The 17,273-nt window shown below is 43.8% G+C and overlaps 1 protein-coding gene across 9 annotated transcripts in view; it reads left to right on the top strand.

Moving 5' to 3' along the window:
• Positions 1 to 17,273, top strand: part of MYOF (myoferlin) — a 171,413-nt gene that overhangs the window by 78,764 nt on the left and 75,376 nt on the right. For all 9 annotated transcript variants that reach the window (XM_077258595.1, XM_077258593.1, XM_077258592.1 and 6 more), the window contains exons 9-16: positions 2,335 to 2,385; positions 2,640 to 2,670; positions 2,808 to 2,923; positions 3,898 to 4,024; positions 9,963 to 10,066; positions 11,196 to 11,264; positions 11,347 to 11,390; positions 12,939 to 13,021. In XM_077258595.1, coding sequence (XP_077114710.1) covers positions 2,335 to 2,385; positions 2,640 to 2,670; positions 2,808 to 2,923; positions 3,898 to 4,024; positions 9,963 to 10,066; positions 11,196 to 11,264; positions 11,347 to 11,390; positions 12,939 to 13,021 — 625 coding nt within the window. The remainder of the gene's footprint in view (positions 1 to 2,334; positions 2,386 to 2,639; positions 2,671 to 2,807; positions 2,924 to 3,897; positions 4,025 to 9,962; positions 10,067 to 11,195; positions 11,265 to 11,346; positions 11,391 to 12,938; positions 13,022 to 17,273) is intronic.

Raw genomic sequence — 17,273 nt, 5'->3', positions numbered from 1 at the left:
GAGGGCTTTTTGAGGATAGGTGTGATGGAGGCATGTTTAAAGCTTGAGGGGAAAACACCAGTTGTTAGTGATAGGTTGAAGAGATGGGTTAGGGTTGGGATGAAGACTGTGGTGAGGTTTGGGATGAGGTGGGATGGGAGCGGGTCAAGTGCACAGGTGGTGAGATGCGATCTTGAGAGTAGAGTGGAGAGTTGATCTTCTGTAATGGTGGAGAAGTTGGTTTTGGAGGTGGAGGGCTGGGAAGTCGGGAGGAAGGGCTCTGGGGGTTGTTGACCGAAACTGTATCTGATGTTATCAATCTTCTGCTTGAAAAACGAGGCAAAGTCTTCAGCTGAGATAAGTGGGGAGGGAGGAGGTGCTGGGGGACGGAGGAGAGAATTGAAAGTGTTGAATAACTGTTTATGGTTGTGAGACAGGGAGGATATGAGAGATGAGAAGTAGGTTTGTTTAGCTGTGGCGAGTGTGGTCTTGAAAGTAGTGAGGGACTGTTTGAATGCGATGAAGTGCTAGTTGGAGTGGGATCTTTTCCATCTGCGCTCAGCAGCCCTGGAAGCTCGCCTCAGTTCTTTGGTCAGGCTGGTGTGCCAGGGCTGTCTGTTGATTTTGCGAGCTTTGGTATGTGTAAGTGGGGCAGCAGATTCCAGAGCTACAGCTATTGTGGTGTTATATAGAGCGGTAGCGTCATCCGCATTGTGCAAAGAACTTATGTCTGTGAGAGGGAGGAGGGATTCGGAGAATGAATGTAGGTCAAGATGTTTAAGATTTCTGCGAGGGTGTGAATGTTTGTGGGGTGGGGATTGTAGACATGGAGTGGAGAGGGAAGAGAATGTGAGAAGGTTGTGGTCAGAGAGAGGAAGAGGTGAGTTAGAGAGGTTAGATAGGGAGCAGACGTGGGTGAAGATGAGGTCCAGTGTGTGACCATCTTTGTGAGTGGCTGCAGAAGACCATTGAGTGAAGCTGAAGGAGGAAGTGAGAGATAGAAGTTTAGTGGCAGCTGAGAGGGAAGTGTCAATGGGGATGTTGAAGTCGCCCATGATGATAGTGGGGATGTCTGCGGAAAGGAAATGAAGTAGCCAGGTGGTGAAGTGGTCAAAGAAGGTGGTGGCTGGCCCTGGGGGGCAGTAAATGACAGTTGGAGGTTGGAGGGGGAGTAGATGCGCACAGAGTGCACCTCAAAGGAAGGGAGGGTAACAGAGGGTGGAAGTGGGATTGGGGTGAAGGAGCAGTTATTTGACAGGAGAAAACCAACTCCTCCGCCATGTTTGCTGCTGCAGCGGGAGGTGTGAGAAAGTTGGAAGCCACCGTAAGAGAGTGCAGCAGGGGAGGCTGTGTCGAAAGGGGTGAGCCAGGTTTCGGTGATGGCGAGGAAGGAAAGTTTGGTAGTAACAAAGAGATCATGGATGTAGGAAAGCTTGTTGCAGACAGAGCGAGCGTTCCACAGAGCTCCTGTTAGTGGGACTGGGGAAGCTGGGGCTGGGCGAATGGGTATAAGGTTAGAGAGGTTACGGAAATTTGTGATAGAGCGTGGATGGGAGGTAGAAATGACTGTGGGAATGTGGTGAGGAGGACCAGGATTTGGAGAGATATCACCAGCAGTGAGAAGGAGCAGAGAAAGTGTTAGCAGGTGGGAGCAGGAAAGGGCATGAGGGGGCTGTCTGTGCTTGGAGACAGAGGATTGTATGTTAAGGAACAGTTCTGAGGAGGAGAGATGGATGGGGAGAATTGAAGCAGAGATAAACAGTTCCTTACTTGGTGTAGGGATTAGGGGATGTGTATGACAGATACTGACTCTCCCTCTGATGGCAAATGTCAGAAGAGATGAGTATTGGGCATTGGGAATCATTTGGGGCCCCCATACACTTTAGACTATCTGCCGATCACGATCATATTGGCAGGTTCATACAACTTTAGTCTGTGTATACCAGCCTTTATTCCCCCTCTTCATACTAAGAATACATGCACACTCAGCTGAGATGATCACTCATGTGTATGGGAAGATAGCTGTTGGTCGAATCTCTGTTGGGCCGAGAGCTATGTTATATGAAGTCTGTGTGTATTCACATTGCTTCTACTGTAAAAGTTGGAGATGTACTCCGGTAGGATTACCCAATATTTAATGCCTCCAACATATGCCATTCACCACATGTCCATTGCAATGTGACTGCACTCTTACATAATTTACCATTTTTTTTCTTTCTATATACCGTAGTTTTCAGCTTTATTTTGTTACAAAAAAAAATCTTTTATGTATTGTGCTTGATTTGCTATATTAAAAAAACAGTGCGATTTTCAGATCCATGATTTTATATAATGTTCTGTTTTGTTGTTCGGCAGTTGTTCAATTCTGGGTCAATAAGAGCAGACAGCCTTATAGGAGAATTTAAGGTAAATTCCAATGTGTCAAAATATGAAAAAACAAAACAAAAAAAAACAGGGTTCAGGTTGGTCTTGCAATATAAATGATTGTTTTTCTCCAGAAACGGGGTCAGTTTTGATAGTGGTCTAGTTGGGTATTGTGGCTCAGACCACCTTATTTGCATGGCACTGACCTACGATACCAGATCGAGCAAATATTTATAAGGTTGCACTTTCTTTCCTATTTACAGTAAATTTAATTGTTTATTTTCTCCTTTTATTAGCTTGACATCGGCTTTATATACGATGAACCAAGTAAGGGCGATTTTTTTTTTTTTTTTTTTTTTTTTTTTTTTTTTTTTTTTTTTTTTTTTTCTTTCTCAAACTTGATGTGAATGAGTTTAGGGTGGTCACCAACATGTATAATGGCTGCTGGGGTCTTTTCATTATAGGTCATGCCGTTATGCGAAAATGGGTTCTCCTTCATGACTCCGAAGACTTGAGCTCTGGAGCAAAAGGATACCTAAAAGTCAGCATGTTTGTCATTGGCACTGGAGATGAGCCCCCCGTGAGTACTGATAGATTACAAAGTTGCTTTTTTTTTCATGTGTACGATTAGCTTTGGGGAAGAAAATGAAACAATGGTTACACCTTATAGGAACACTCTGGTCAAAAAAAAAAAAAAAAGCAAAAGCTATGGGAAAAAACCCCACAAAACTTCTCCTACCCATTATACAGTAAAACATGTACAGTTCTCGGATAATTGTTTAATTCTGAAATTGATAAAAAAAAGTCCATGTTTCAAAAAAAAAAAATCTTTGTTTTGAGGACAAATTGCAAAAAAAAATGAACATTTGAACATTTCCATAGATTAATATTAGTACTTCTTCTGTACATGAATGTTAAAGATGGACGTCTGAATGAGGCCTCGGGCGGTATATTTGTGTTACTGACTCTGAAGGGGTCAGGACAACTCTGCTCTGTTATTACGGTGCCAGCACGGGCTACGGCTGTGGCTTATTAGGGGGTCTCTGTAACGGCACTACTGAGGCAAAACCTTGAGCTTGGTTTATATCCTTATTGACTAGGCCAAAGGCGACATTTTTTGTTTTCTCCTCACTGAGGAATGGCTGTAGACAGTAGATGAGTCTGCTGATTTTGGCAAAATTGGGCTGACCCAACTTTCCCTCTAAGACTGATGTGAACAGAGAAAAAACTCCACTCTGTTGCCTTCCGATGGCATTTTTTTCTCCTATGAAAACTAAAATTGGTAATGCCCAATCCAGTTGTGAATCCTGAAGATACGGTGCAGGCTTTTCACTGCAAAATTCACATTTTACATCCTTATATGTCGAAAGTGTGAAATCCGCAGTGAAAGTACGTGAAATTTCCACAACAGAATCCGCACGCAACAAATTTCTTGCCCGAAAGTACCAGTGCTCCCTAAAGTGCACAGACGAGCAGGCAGTTCTGTAAAATAAGGATTGGTCTGGGTGTTTTTTTTTTTTTATTGATGTGAATTTTTTTTTTTTTTTTTCCTAGGCTGAGAAAAGAGATAAAGAAATTGAATCTGATGATGTTGAAAGCAACCTCCTCCTTCCTACTGGAGTGGCGTTGCGTTGGGTCACCTTTTTGCTTAAAATCTACAGAGCTGAGGATATCCCGCAGAGTAAGTCCTGTGACCTCTTACCAGAGGCGTAGCTAGGGGTTCAGCCCAGGGGGGGGCGAGACATCTGAGTGGGCCCCTAACCTTTGATTACAACTATGGTGATGCACCCTAATAGTGGACGTAGGGGAACCTCATCAGATGATCCTGCTTCAACAAAAAAAAAACATCTCCACAAGACCAATACTGATATTACCACCATATTGTGACCATATAGGGGTAGATACCAGTCCTACAAAGCATACAAGTGATTACAGCACAGTTACAGATGGTGACTTACCACTGACGTTCTTTCTGATGGAATCGTTCACTTTTCCCGTCTTTTCCATCTGGCCCAGACCGACATGGCGACTTCTTCCACCCAGGACTCAGCTGCAGAGAATACAACAAAGAAACGTTTCACTTCTTCTCATATTCCAGCCATCACTATCTATCCCCAACCTGCACAACCTCCTCATCCTGCTGATACCCCAATACTAAGCTGCTGCTGCCGTATGTGTCCCTATTACTGCACCTGATACCCCAATACTGAGCCGCTGCTGCCGTATGTGTCCCTATTACTGCACCTGATACCCCAATACTGAGCCGTTGCTGCCGTATGTGTCCCTATTACAGCACCTGATACCACAATACTGAGCTGCTGCCATATGTGTCCCTATTACTGCACCTGATACCCCAATACTGAGCCGCTGCTGCCGTATGTGTCCCTATTACTGCACCTGATATCCCAATACTGAGCCGCTGCTGCCGTATGTGTCCCTGTTACTGCCCCTGATACCCCAATACTGAGCTGCTGCCGTATGTGTCCCTATTACTACACCTGATACCCCAATACTGAGCTGCTGCCATATGTGTCCCTATTACTGCACCTGATACCCCAATACTGAGCCGCTGCTGCCGTATGTGTCCCTATTACAGCACCTGATACCCCAATACTGAGCTGCTGCCATATGTGTCCCTATTACTGCACCTGATACCCCAATACTGAGCCGCTGCTGCCGTATGTGTCCCTATTACTACACCTGATACCCCAATACTGAGCTGCTGCCATATGTGTCCCTGTTACTGCCCCTGATACCCCAATACTGAGCTGCTGCTGCCGTATGTGTCCCTATTACTGCACCTGATACCCCAATACTGAGCCGCTGCTGCCGTATGTGTCCCTATTACTACACCTGATACCCCAATACTGAGCCGCTGCTGCCGTATGTGTCCCTATTACTACACCTGATACCCCAATACTGAGCCGCTGCTGCCGTATGTGTCCCTATTACTGCACCTGATACCCCAATACTGAGTTGCTGCTGCCGTATGTGACCCTATTACTACACCTGATACCCCAATACTGAGCCGCTGCTGCCGTATCTGTCCCTATTACTACACCTGATATCCCAATACTGAGCCGCTGCTGCCGTATGTGTCCCTATTACTGCACCTGATACCCCAATACTGAGCCGCTGCTGCCGTATGTGTCCCTATTACTGCACCTGATACCCCAATACTGAGCCGCTGCTGCCGTATGTGTCCCTATTACTGCACCTGATACCCCAATACTGAGCCGCTGCTGCCGTATGTGTCCCTATTACTGCACCTGATACCCCAATACTGAGCCGCTGCTGCCATATGTGTCCCTATTACTGCACCTGATACCCCAATACTGAGCTGCTGCTGCCGTATGTGTCCCTATTACTGCACCTGATACCCCAATACTGAGCCGCTGCTGCCGTATGTGTCCCTATTACTGCACCTGATACCCCAATACTGAGCCGCTGCTGCCGTATGTGTCCCTATTACTGCACCTGATACCCCAATACTGAGCCGCTGCTGCCGTATGTGTCCCTATTACTGCACCTGATACCCCAATACTGAGCCGCTGCTGCCGTATGTGTCCCTATTACTACACCTGATACCCCAATACTGAGCCGCTGCTGCCGTATGTGTCCCTATTACTACACCTGATACCCCAATACTGAGCCGCTGCTGCCGTATCTGTCCCTATTACTGCACCTGATACCCCAATACTGAGTTGCTGCTGCCGTATGTGACCCTATTACTGCACCTGATACCCCAATACTGAGCCGCTGCTGCCGTATGTGTCCCTATTACTGCACCTGATACCCCAATACTGAGCCGCTGCTGCCGTATGTGTCCCTGTTACTGCACCTGATACCCCAATACTGAGCCGCTGCTGCCGTATGTGTCCCTGTTACTGCCCCTGATACCCCAATACTGAGCCGCTGCTGCCGTATGTGTCCCTATTACTGCCCCTGATACCCCAATACTGAGCTGCTGCTGCCGTATGTGTCCCTATTACTGCTCCTGCTGTGTGATACAAATGCAATGCTCCTCATACTGCATCACATAGTAATGCCACCACTGTGCCCTCACATAGTACAATTTCTCCTTTGTGCTCTCACGGTAGCCCCAAACTCCTTACAGGCCCCCACACTGTATAATGGCCCGAGAGCAGCCTTCAAACTGTATAGTGACCCCGGCGTTAGCTCCCACACTGTATAATGACTCCTGCCTTAGTTCCCATGCTGTGTAACGGCCCCCACATTATCTACCACACTTTATAATGACCCCTCCATTAGCTTCCACACTGTATAATGACCCCCGCATTAGTGTCCACGCTGTATAATGGAACCCGCTGTAGCTCCCACTCCTTGGATTCTGGTCACTGTCTGTCCCTCTCTGTGGGCTGATACTTGCACAGCCCTGAAATATATGACAAAGACCTAAATAGAAGAAACTGCCAGTGGGTGTGTATAGAGGCCATCATATGGGTATAGCTCCCTGAATGTGTCCAGGTATCACTAAAGGAATACTCTTGTCTGGACAAGACCCCAAAGAGGGAAACGGAAATGAGGGAACCAGAAAAAAGGGGGGGGGGAGGTAGAATATTACCAATCTAAAGAAAAAACTACACCCCCTGGCTCTTCTGTTCTTCTTTCCTCTTCTCCCCCTTGGGGATCTTGTGATCTAGACTGAGTATATGTAAATGGACCCGTACCCATTTACCCATACACACACTGTATATGCTGTACGCACCACACACCCACTGTATACGCCGTACGCACCACACACACTGTATACGCCGTACACACCACACACACTGTATACACCGTACACACCACACATCCATACACTGTATACGCCGTACGCACCACACACACAAACACTGTATACACTGTACACACCACACACACAGTATACGCCATACGCAACACACAGTGTATACACCGTACGCACCACACACAGTATACGCCATACGCAACACACACACACTGTATACACTGTACGCACCACACACACAGGCACACTTTATACACCGTACACACCACACACAGAGTATACGCCATACGCAACACACACTGTATACAACGTACGCACTACACACAGTATACGCCATGCGCAACACACACACACTGTATACACCGTACGCACCACACACACAGTATAAGCCATACGCACCACACACACTGTAAACGCCGTACATACCACACCCACACACTTTATACTCATCCTCTTGCGCGGTACCACCAGCAGAACACTGTTGCAAACATGCCACTGCCAGGATCAGCCGAATGACTCACTGACCGCCGCCATCTTTGTACAAGAGGAGCTCATAGCACATGGGGTAGACAGGTCAAAGAAGAGAGCACAGACGGGGGAAAGAGAGAGTGGATAGGTGGGTGAGCACATGGGGGGGGGGGGGGGGGAGAAAGATTCTCAACACTACAAAGCCTGCCCCCATTGTGACATTACTGCCCTCCCGGAGCGATAGCATCGGGTCTCCATATAGTAAATATATATTCATCCTCAACTTTTTAAATAAAAAGTTTTACCTTTTATTTTTCATATTTCGTGTTTTTTTATTTTTCATGTTTACCACCTTAGATATACGGATATGAAATCCTGCAGACACTGGTCTGATGGGATCCTGACCCAGGCTACAGGATAGAACATATAAATGGGTTGGGGTCTTATCAGACCAGTGTCTTTGTGTATGTGTATATACAGTGTATGTATGTATGTATGTATGTATGTATGTACGCGCACACGCGCACACACACACATACATACACACACATACATACACACACATACATACACACACATACATACACACACATACATACACACACATACATACACACTGACAAGACTGGTCAGTAATGTGCACTCATGGTCCTGACCCTGGCAGCAGGACCCCACACATGAGGATATTTGACTCTTTCCCATATAAGGTATATATGGAAAGAGACACACCGTATATCCTTCTCTGTGGGGTCCTGCAGCCAGGGTGAGTGCACATCACATTACTGACCAGCCCCCATAAATCTGCAGTGCCTTAAAAACTGCAGCTACAGCACAGGAATCCTGCTGGGTCTTATCAGGAGAGCAGCAGAGTAGAGTCGAAGTGGGAGCTGTACTTACACCCGTGTGTCCTGCTCCTCTCTCACTGGAAAAAGATGCTCCTTCTTCCTGTCTGCTCTGCAGCACACATGGCATGCCCAGTACTCAGCGTGCAGTGTGGGCATGTCCTCAGTATACTGGAGGCAGGCAGCTGTCAGGTACAGTGCTCAGTGCTGCCACTGCATGGGGGGGGCTGCTTTGGGGAATATGTTACTCTCCAGCCACTGCCCGCGGTAGTGCAGGGAGATCATGTCTCCCTCTTCTCTACCACGGAGCTTACAGTAACTATATCGGCGGGCTGTGCACGCTGATATAATTAAGTGTAGCATAGCTCCGGGTGGGCCCCTGTGAGTGGTGGGCCCGGGGCGACCGCACCCTCTGCCCCCCTGCTAGCTACGCTTCTGCCTCTTACCAATGTGTACTCTACCTTCAATTATTTTGACCAGCAAATATTACCTTGGTGAAAGCGGCTTGCATGTTACCGAAGAGACGGCCAACCGGGCTGCTGTAAGGCCCAAAATGAGAGGAGGTCCGGCCATGGTTAGTCCCATCATTAATTCATTAAGTCTACTATCATTGGAAGGAGACTGCATGCGCGAGTACACCAAATTCTTATTCGTGGAGGGAAGGGACGGAGCCAGATGTCAATCAGTATGACATCGGCAGTCATGCCCCGTCGACAGAGCACCCCAGAAGAAGAGGAGCTGCTCTGATGGCAGGAGTGGTCTATGAACGCTCTGAGCCAGCACCAGGTAGAACAGGTAGGCCTCAGAGTGGTCACCTGTTAGCAACTACCTGTCTGCCAGAACATCTCTTTACATTCAGATAGATCGATCATGACTTTTTCAGTTTTCAGCTTCAGAACGTTCTATTTAATGATCATCCTCTCTTCACTTTTTTCTTCCGAAGGCTGGACAAGTTCTAATACTTAAAATCTGAAGATGTTTCTAACTCCTTCATACATCTTGCTCTTTATCTACCAAGCTTTCTCAGCTGTTTTATCTGTTCCCTCAGAAGTTTCTTCTGACTTTCCATGTCTTCTGTTTCTTCCTCCTCTTCATTGAATCTTTTGCTTAATTTTTCATGGCATTCTTTTCTTTCCCTTTCGTCTGTATTGGTTTCCACATCTTAGCGCTGAGATGTCTTACTAAGTTGTGGGTTTATATTCAGTTGCTGTGTGAGAGACGTACAGATGGTTTACCTTTGTTTTCTCTTGTTGATCACCTTGGTTTTGGATCTGAATTTGGTTATGTCACCTATAGATTCTGGGCTTGCGGTGAAATCAACCATTTTGTCAGCAATAATTTAATCACTGTCCATTTTCTCTTCTGTTATTTCTAATGAAGTCAACACGTTTTTTTTGAGAACTATTATTGTTTTTCATTGTAGCAGTTCAATTATATAATGTACAATGACTGCATAAATTATTTTTTAAATTAATTGATGGCAAGTAGACATCTTGAAGATTAAGTGAAATATTGTAGCTTTTAACATCTCTCATCACTGGTGTTTCTGTCTTTAGTGGATGATGCGTTTGCACAGTCGGTTAAGCAACTCTTTGGAGGAGACTCTGATAAGAAAAATTTAGTTGATCCATTTGTGGAAGTAGCTTTTGCTGGGAAGAAGGTACAACTTTCTGTTAACATTAAATAGATACCGTATATACTCGAGTATAAGCCGACCCGAGTATAAGCCGACCCCCCTAATTTTGCCACAAAAAACTGAGAAAACTTATTGACTTGAGTATAAGCCTAGGGTGGAAAATGCAGCAGCTACCGGTAAATGTCAAAAATAAAAACAGATACCAATAAAAGTAAAATTAATTGAGACATCAGTAGGTTAAGTGTTTTTGAATATCTATATTGAATCAGGAGCCCCATATAATGCTCCATACAGTTCATGATGGGCCCCATATAATGCTCCATAGAGTTTATGATGGGCCCCATAAGATACCCCATATAATGCTGCACAAATGCTGATTATCACCCCATAAGATGCTCCATAGACACATTTGCCCCATATAATGCTGCACAAATGGTGATTATGGCCCCATAAGATGCTCCATATAGTTATTTGCCCCATATAATGCTGCACAAATGATTATGGCCCCATAAGATGCTCCATAGATATATTTGCCCCATATGCTGTTGCTGGGATAAAAAAAAAAAATCACATACTCACCTCTCATCGTTCAGGTCCCCGGCACTTGCTATATTCACCTTTCCCGTTCCACTGTCGGCGCTGCAGTGTCTTCCCCATCCTCTGCACTGACTGTTCAGGCAGAGGGCGGCGCACAGTCATCGCGCCCTCTGACCTGAGCGTCACTGCAGAGGACGCAGAAGATGGAGCAGCACCGACAGTGGAACGCAGAACAGGTGAATATGCCCCCGTTATACTCACCTGCTCCTGGCGCGGTCCCTGGACGTCCCTCGTTCTCCGGGCGCTGACAGCTTCTTCCTGTATTGAATGGTCACATGGTACCGCTCATTATAATAATGAATATGTGGCTCCACCCCTATGGGAGTCCATATTCATTACTGTAATGAGCGGTGCCATGTGACCGCTCAATACAGGAAGAAGCTGTCAGCGCCGGGGAAGCAGGGACCGCGCCAGGAGCAGGTGAGTATTATTACACAGCTCCGATCCCCCTCCCCTGCCTAAAAAAATGGGTTGAAATTCTCGGCTTATACTTGAGTATATACCGTATATATTTAATATGAAGGATTTTATAATATAGAACAATTTGTCTGTACAGGTCTCTACGAGGACTATAGAAAAAAATGCTAATCCAGAATGGAACCAGGCTGTCAATCTTCAGATTAAGGTTAGATGTATTAATCTGCAGATACTGAGCCGGTGCATTGTGTATATATAGGTAATATATGTAACTGTATTTGTTCTTGCAGTTTCCCTCAGTGTGTGAGAACATAAAGCTCACTGTATACGACTGGTAAGTGATGGCTAACTTCACAGAGGTAGAAAAGTACCAGTAAATGTTTGCTAAGGTCCTTCAGTTGTTTACTTACACTGAAGTTTTATCACGAGGATATTATCATTGCTGTGACTCATCTGACTCCACCCCCTCCTGTACTAAGCAGCTCACTGTCTATAGACTATGTACATACAGAGCCTGGTGTGGGTGTAAGTAACTTTCTCAGCTGCATTGCTAAAATCTAAAAACTGTGTGTCAGAACCAATGCACCCAGTAAACTAAGTGATACCTTGTTGGATTCAGGGTCTCTACATCATGCTTCTTTCACATGAAGTAGCAAAACCTGCAGACAGATTCCCTTTAAATGGTTTGTCCCAAGAATAATATGTCCACAGGATAGATGATAAATGATTGCTGAGGCCTCAACCACTGAGACCCCCAAGGTGACCGAAGTTATCTGTGCAAGTAGAGCTGTGTGACCACTGTCCTGTGTACCGGAGGGTTGGTCTCTCATGGTGTGTTCACAGAGCAAACTTTGCCCCCTGTTCTCGGATTTGGGAAGTCACTCAGCAACCAGACTAGTAGTGACCGTACATTTATCATCTCTTCTGTGGGTAGGTGATGAATGTTGTTTATGGTACAACCTTTTTATTAATTTAATGTTTCTTAGCCTTGTTTTTTTATTTAATTATAAGAAATCATCTACTAACATTATTATTTTAGATTTTTGTATGTCTTTGACAGTTTTTAGACTGGTTTTACATATCCGGATTTCACAAATCGCAATTTCCGAATCCGCTGCAGGTCTCCTGACCTGAACTCAACAGCCTCTTGGGCATGTATGAGATTGAGCTCGGGCCAGTAGACCTGTGGTCAGTCCGGACATCACAATTCATTCTCGGACCACAAATATCAGACGTGTGAAAGCTGCCCTAGACGATGTTCACACGTTGCGTTTTTGTTTCTTTTTTTTCAATGCACATTTTAAGCTGCGTTTTACAGTGCCAGCAAAAGCGATGAGATTTCAGAAATATTATGCACACGTTTTGTTTTGTTTTTCTGACTGAATTGGAAAACTGCTGCATGTCACGTCTTTTAGCTTTTTTTTTCACCCTTAGGAAGCAATGAGTAAGAGCAAAATTGCAGCAAAAACCACAGGTACCAGGTTTTGCTGTGTTTCTTGTGCAAAAACCTTAGAAAGTTGCATTATGGTTTTTTTCATGCACTAAACTTTGTCATGAAAAAGAGACAAAAACGCAGCAAACATACTTTTTGTAAGCAGCTTCTTCACTGCCAAGAGAGCAGGTTTTGCATGCATAAAAAGATAGCAAAAATGCAATGTGTGAACATAGCCTTATAGTCTAGTGTGTTTTTGTTTTGTTTTTTCTTTTTACAAAGAGTCCATTTAATCTTGGCTAAAATAATATGAAATTATTGATGAGTATAATTATCACAATTGTTATGTTTTAATTATATTTGTATCATTTTATTAGTTTTTTTTTCTGGAGAAGATCCATTTAATGCTTAACCTATTCCAATTTATAACTTTTTAATACACTATCTTAGGGACAGACTCACCAAGAACGACGCTGTTGGAACCACTAATCTGAGTTTGTCAAAAATTGCTGCATCTGGTGGAGATCTGGAAGGTGAGGCGATGCTCCTGCAATCAGACTGAGCTTATTACTGCTTTCTTGTATATATGTGGTTAAGGCAAAGGAGCAGCGTGCTCCTGAAGAGCAAACTTCAGACAACCCCTTTATCTCTGGTGCTTGGCATAACTGTCACATCTATGGAGGACAGATAGTAGTTTTCAGTCGTAACCAATATAACACTGTACTCAATGGTCCATGTCAAGCAAATGAACGTTGATTTGTAAGCAACAGGTTGCAAAAGTTATTGCTGTGCTGCTCTTATGCTAACCAGAATGGTAAATGTGCTACAGACCTGATTCATTATATTATGTGTGCACTCTACTTGAAGGAAATGTCATCAGAAAAAGAGTTTTGCAATCTGATTTTGTTAAATGTAAAAAAATTTTTACTTCTTAAAATCCCTGTGTCTTATCTATAGTTTCTGGGCTTGCAGGGGGAAGTCAACAATTTGGGCAAAAGTATTTATTAGTTATTCCCTAGACGTGAGGCCTATTGTCATTGCCATCTTGGTACGCCTCTGGATGGGTTTGCTAGTGCCTACTGTCACTGCCATCTTGGTACTCCTCTGGATGGGCTTCCTATAACCTACTGTCACTGCCATCTTGGTACTCCTCTGGCTGTGCTTCCTAGTGCCTACTGTCACTGCCATCTTGGTACTCCTCTGGCTGTGCTTCCTAGTGCCTACTGTCACTGCCATCTTGGTACTCCTCTGGCTGTGCTTCCTAGTGCCTACTGTCACTGCCATCTTGGTACTCCTCTGGCTGTGCTTCCTAGTGCCTACTGTCACTGCCATCTTGGTACTCCTCTGGCTGTGCTTCCTAGTGCCTACTGTCACTGCCATCTTAGTACTCTTTTGGATGGGCTTCCTATCACCTACTGTTACTTCCATCTTGCTACTTCTCTTGATGGGCTTCCTAGCACCTACTTTTACTTCCATCTTGGTACTTCTCTGGATGGGCTTCCTAGCACCTACTGTTATTTCCATCTTGGTACTCCTCTGGCTGTGCTTCCTAGTGCCTACTGACACTGCCATCTTGGTACTCCTCTGGCTGTGCTTCCTAGTGCCTACTGTCACTGCCATCTTGGTACTCCTCTGGCTGTGTTTCCTAGTGCCTATTGTTGCTGCCATCTTGGTACTCAGCCCACAAAACACCTCCATAGGTGTAACCGTGATGCCTAGATTATATATATATATATATATATATATATATATATATATATATATATATATATATATATATATATATATATATACACACAGTGGTGTTCAAAAGTCCTGCATAGGATAAATTGATTTTTCAAGTTTTAAACGTTTTCTGTCGAATATCTTCGATGCTAATATGACATATTATATATGGTTTTGTTCAGAATACAATTTTGCATTCTCTCCCTGTAATATTTTTATCTTTTGAAGCAGTTTTGCCTGAAATTATTGCAACAATATGGGAATTGAAAGCACAACTAAATATTGTACAGCTTCAGATCCAAAATTAGCCAATCACAGATGAGGTTCTTGTGACCAATCATAACCTGGATATGGCAGCCAATCTCATTGCATTACATTGCATCACATCTGCTGCTTTGTTTGTTTGTTTTATCTGTTGGTCTATCTAGTGAATCATACTGTAGAGTTTTATGATGGGAGCCTTCAGATTTTTGTCAGCGGAGGATCGTGTGCGAGTTGTGGTGCTACATGAAGAGGGTTATACTGGCCCTCAGATCGCAAGGAAGGTCGGCTGTAATCAGAGTACAGTCATAAGAATTTTGCAGAAACATAAGTAGCTTGGAATTACCCAGGACAGGCCCAGATCTGGTTGGCCCAGAAAGTCAACTAAAAGGGAGGATTGAGTACTGATAAGAACATCCCTTGCCAATCGAAAGCTCACCTCTCCTCAGCTTCTGCGAGAATGGCAAGAAAAGTGCAATATTGAGGTAGCAACATCAACTGTTAGGAAGAGATGTTTGGAAGCAGGATTGAGAGGGTGCAAGGCCCAAAAGAAGCCATTGATGACAGCCATACAAAGACAAAGGCGAAAACTGTGGGCATTGAAATATTTAAAATGGAGGAAGGAGGAGTGGGAAAAAGTGCTATTTAGTGATGAAAGCACTTTTTGCATTTTAGGAAATGATGGCAAGTCTTATGTGAGAAGGTTCCCACATGAAGAGTACAAGCCAGAGTGTTTGAGCTTCTCTGTGAAACATCCGATGAAAGTAATGGTCTGGGGCTGTACGGCAGCCAATGGTGTTGGAAGAACAAGGTGGCTACTATTGACTGGCCAGCTCAGTCCCCGGACCTCAATCCAATTGAAAATTTGTGGCACAAGGTATCATTAGAGATATCTAGAAAACAGCCAAGGACCAAGAGTGAGTTGATTGAGGCTCTGATACAGGCCTGGAACCACATCATCACTCGTGAACATCTGCGGAAGCTTATTCACTCAATGCCACAGAGATGCAAGCTGGTGCTCAAGAGCAAGGGCTGGCCAATAAAGTATTAGAAGCTAAAGATGCACTCAAAAGGCCCTTTTCAGGACTCTGAATTAAATAAAAAATAATAAATCTTAAAAAGTAAAATTTAAGTCTGTGTGAACTTGCATTGGAAGTCAATGAACTTAGAAACCTGTTCACCATTCTACACACTGTACTGGCGTAGGTATGGTTATGCTGTAAAGAAAATTATCAAAAATGTGCATACCATAACAATTTATACACTTGGGACATTCAAAAATGAGTATGGCATACAATGAGGGATTACAAAAACATATATGTTCCACCAGTTTCACTGTAGAGATGCAGAAGAATGAAACCTATAGTTTTCTTCACGCCTATGCAGGACTTTTGAACACCATTGTATATATATAGTACATGTGTTGTATATAAAACAAAAAAGCAAGCTCTTGCAGTTTTCACACTGGTCTCTAGGCCTGATATTAGACTTTTACTTTCTGTTCTTCATGTGGACATTAACAGGAGCAAACGTCATTGTGTAGGAAGGAGGAGGAGGTGAGCTGTGACCTCACCTATAGTCTATGCCTGTGTTATCTAATGTATATAGACCTGTTAACTTTCATTGTGATGATTGAGACCAATGATTAGTCTCAGGCAGAGCGAATCTAGCGTTAGGCCTATTTGCTGGAGTGAAAATTGCAGTGTTCTTTTTTGGTGAGCATCTCGGAATAAAATTGTCTGAAGTCATTTATCATTTTTAAAGGGAACATCATCAGTCGTTTCATGCTTCCAAAACCACAGGTAGCATGAATCTGAGCCTGGCTACCCAAAGAGAAGGCAGGAAGCCACAGGGAGAGGCGAGATAAGTCCAATGTGGCCCCCATCCGGTTCACGTCTCTGAAGATGATTGAGGGTGTGAGCTGCTAAATCACCGGGAGCTTGCAGAATCTGGCTGGGGACTGCATTAGACTCCTCTCATCTTTTTCTGGATTTTATTTTTGATATTCTATCTCTCAATGTTAAAATTAACCTTCCCTTAAAATTATAGACTGTTCATGTCATTGTCAGTGGGCAAACTTACAAAATCATCCAGGGATGACATAATGATTTCCTTCACTGTATTTGGGGCTAAAAATCACTTTGCATTTGTATTTAATCAACAATGTTACATAGGAGAGTTTATAACTTTTTTTTTTTTTAATCTCTTTGCTAGCTCCTCTTCCCTGATTTATGAGCAGGGACCTCATTAAAATTGAATATGCAGAAAAGGCAAATGTTGTAAACTTTTTAATGAAACCCAACTGCAAAACTGATTTATTTATTTTATTTTTTTTCTGAAATTTATGCATTTCAGTAAAAAAATAAATGAATATCACCAAAGGTCAACAACCCCTTTTTTAAGCTTTGGTATTTTAGTCTCTTGGGCTCTGTTTATATCTGCGTCCCTGTGCCAAATCCGTTGCACGACAGACACCAGGATCACCTGATAGACCCCATTGAGTTTTAATTTCCGGTCTTGATATCCCTCATTTTGATTTGAAATGCTGCTCTATTCTTCCCATCAAATATGACAATCCCTGAGGAAAACTCCTGACCTAACCTCCTACGCAGATGTGAACACCGCCTTATTTATATTTTGTAGAAGTTAGTACGGTCCTTGATTTTTTTTTTTACTTTTATGTTTTATCCGCTTTCTTCTTGCTCCTGATGTGTGCATTATGTTTTTATTTTCTTTTGGAGATATTTTTGAGCAGATTACTATGTATTGAATTGTGTCCGACATGTTCTATTTAACCGT

The sequence above is a fragment of the Ranitomeya variabilis genome, chromosome 4 (assembly GCF_051348905.1).
Source record: "Ranitomeya variabilis isolate aRanVar5 chromosome 4, aRanVar5.hap1, whole genome shotgun sequence".
NCBI classification, from domain to species: Eukaryota; Metazoa; Chordata; class Amphibia; order Anura; family Dendrobatidae; genus Ranitomeya; species Ranitomeya variabilis.
Note: the sequence above shows the minus strand (reverse complement) of the source record. Positions and strands in the feature narration are given on the sequence as shown.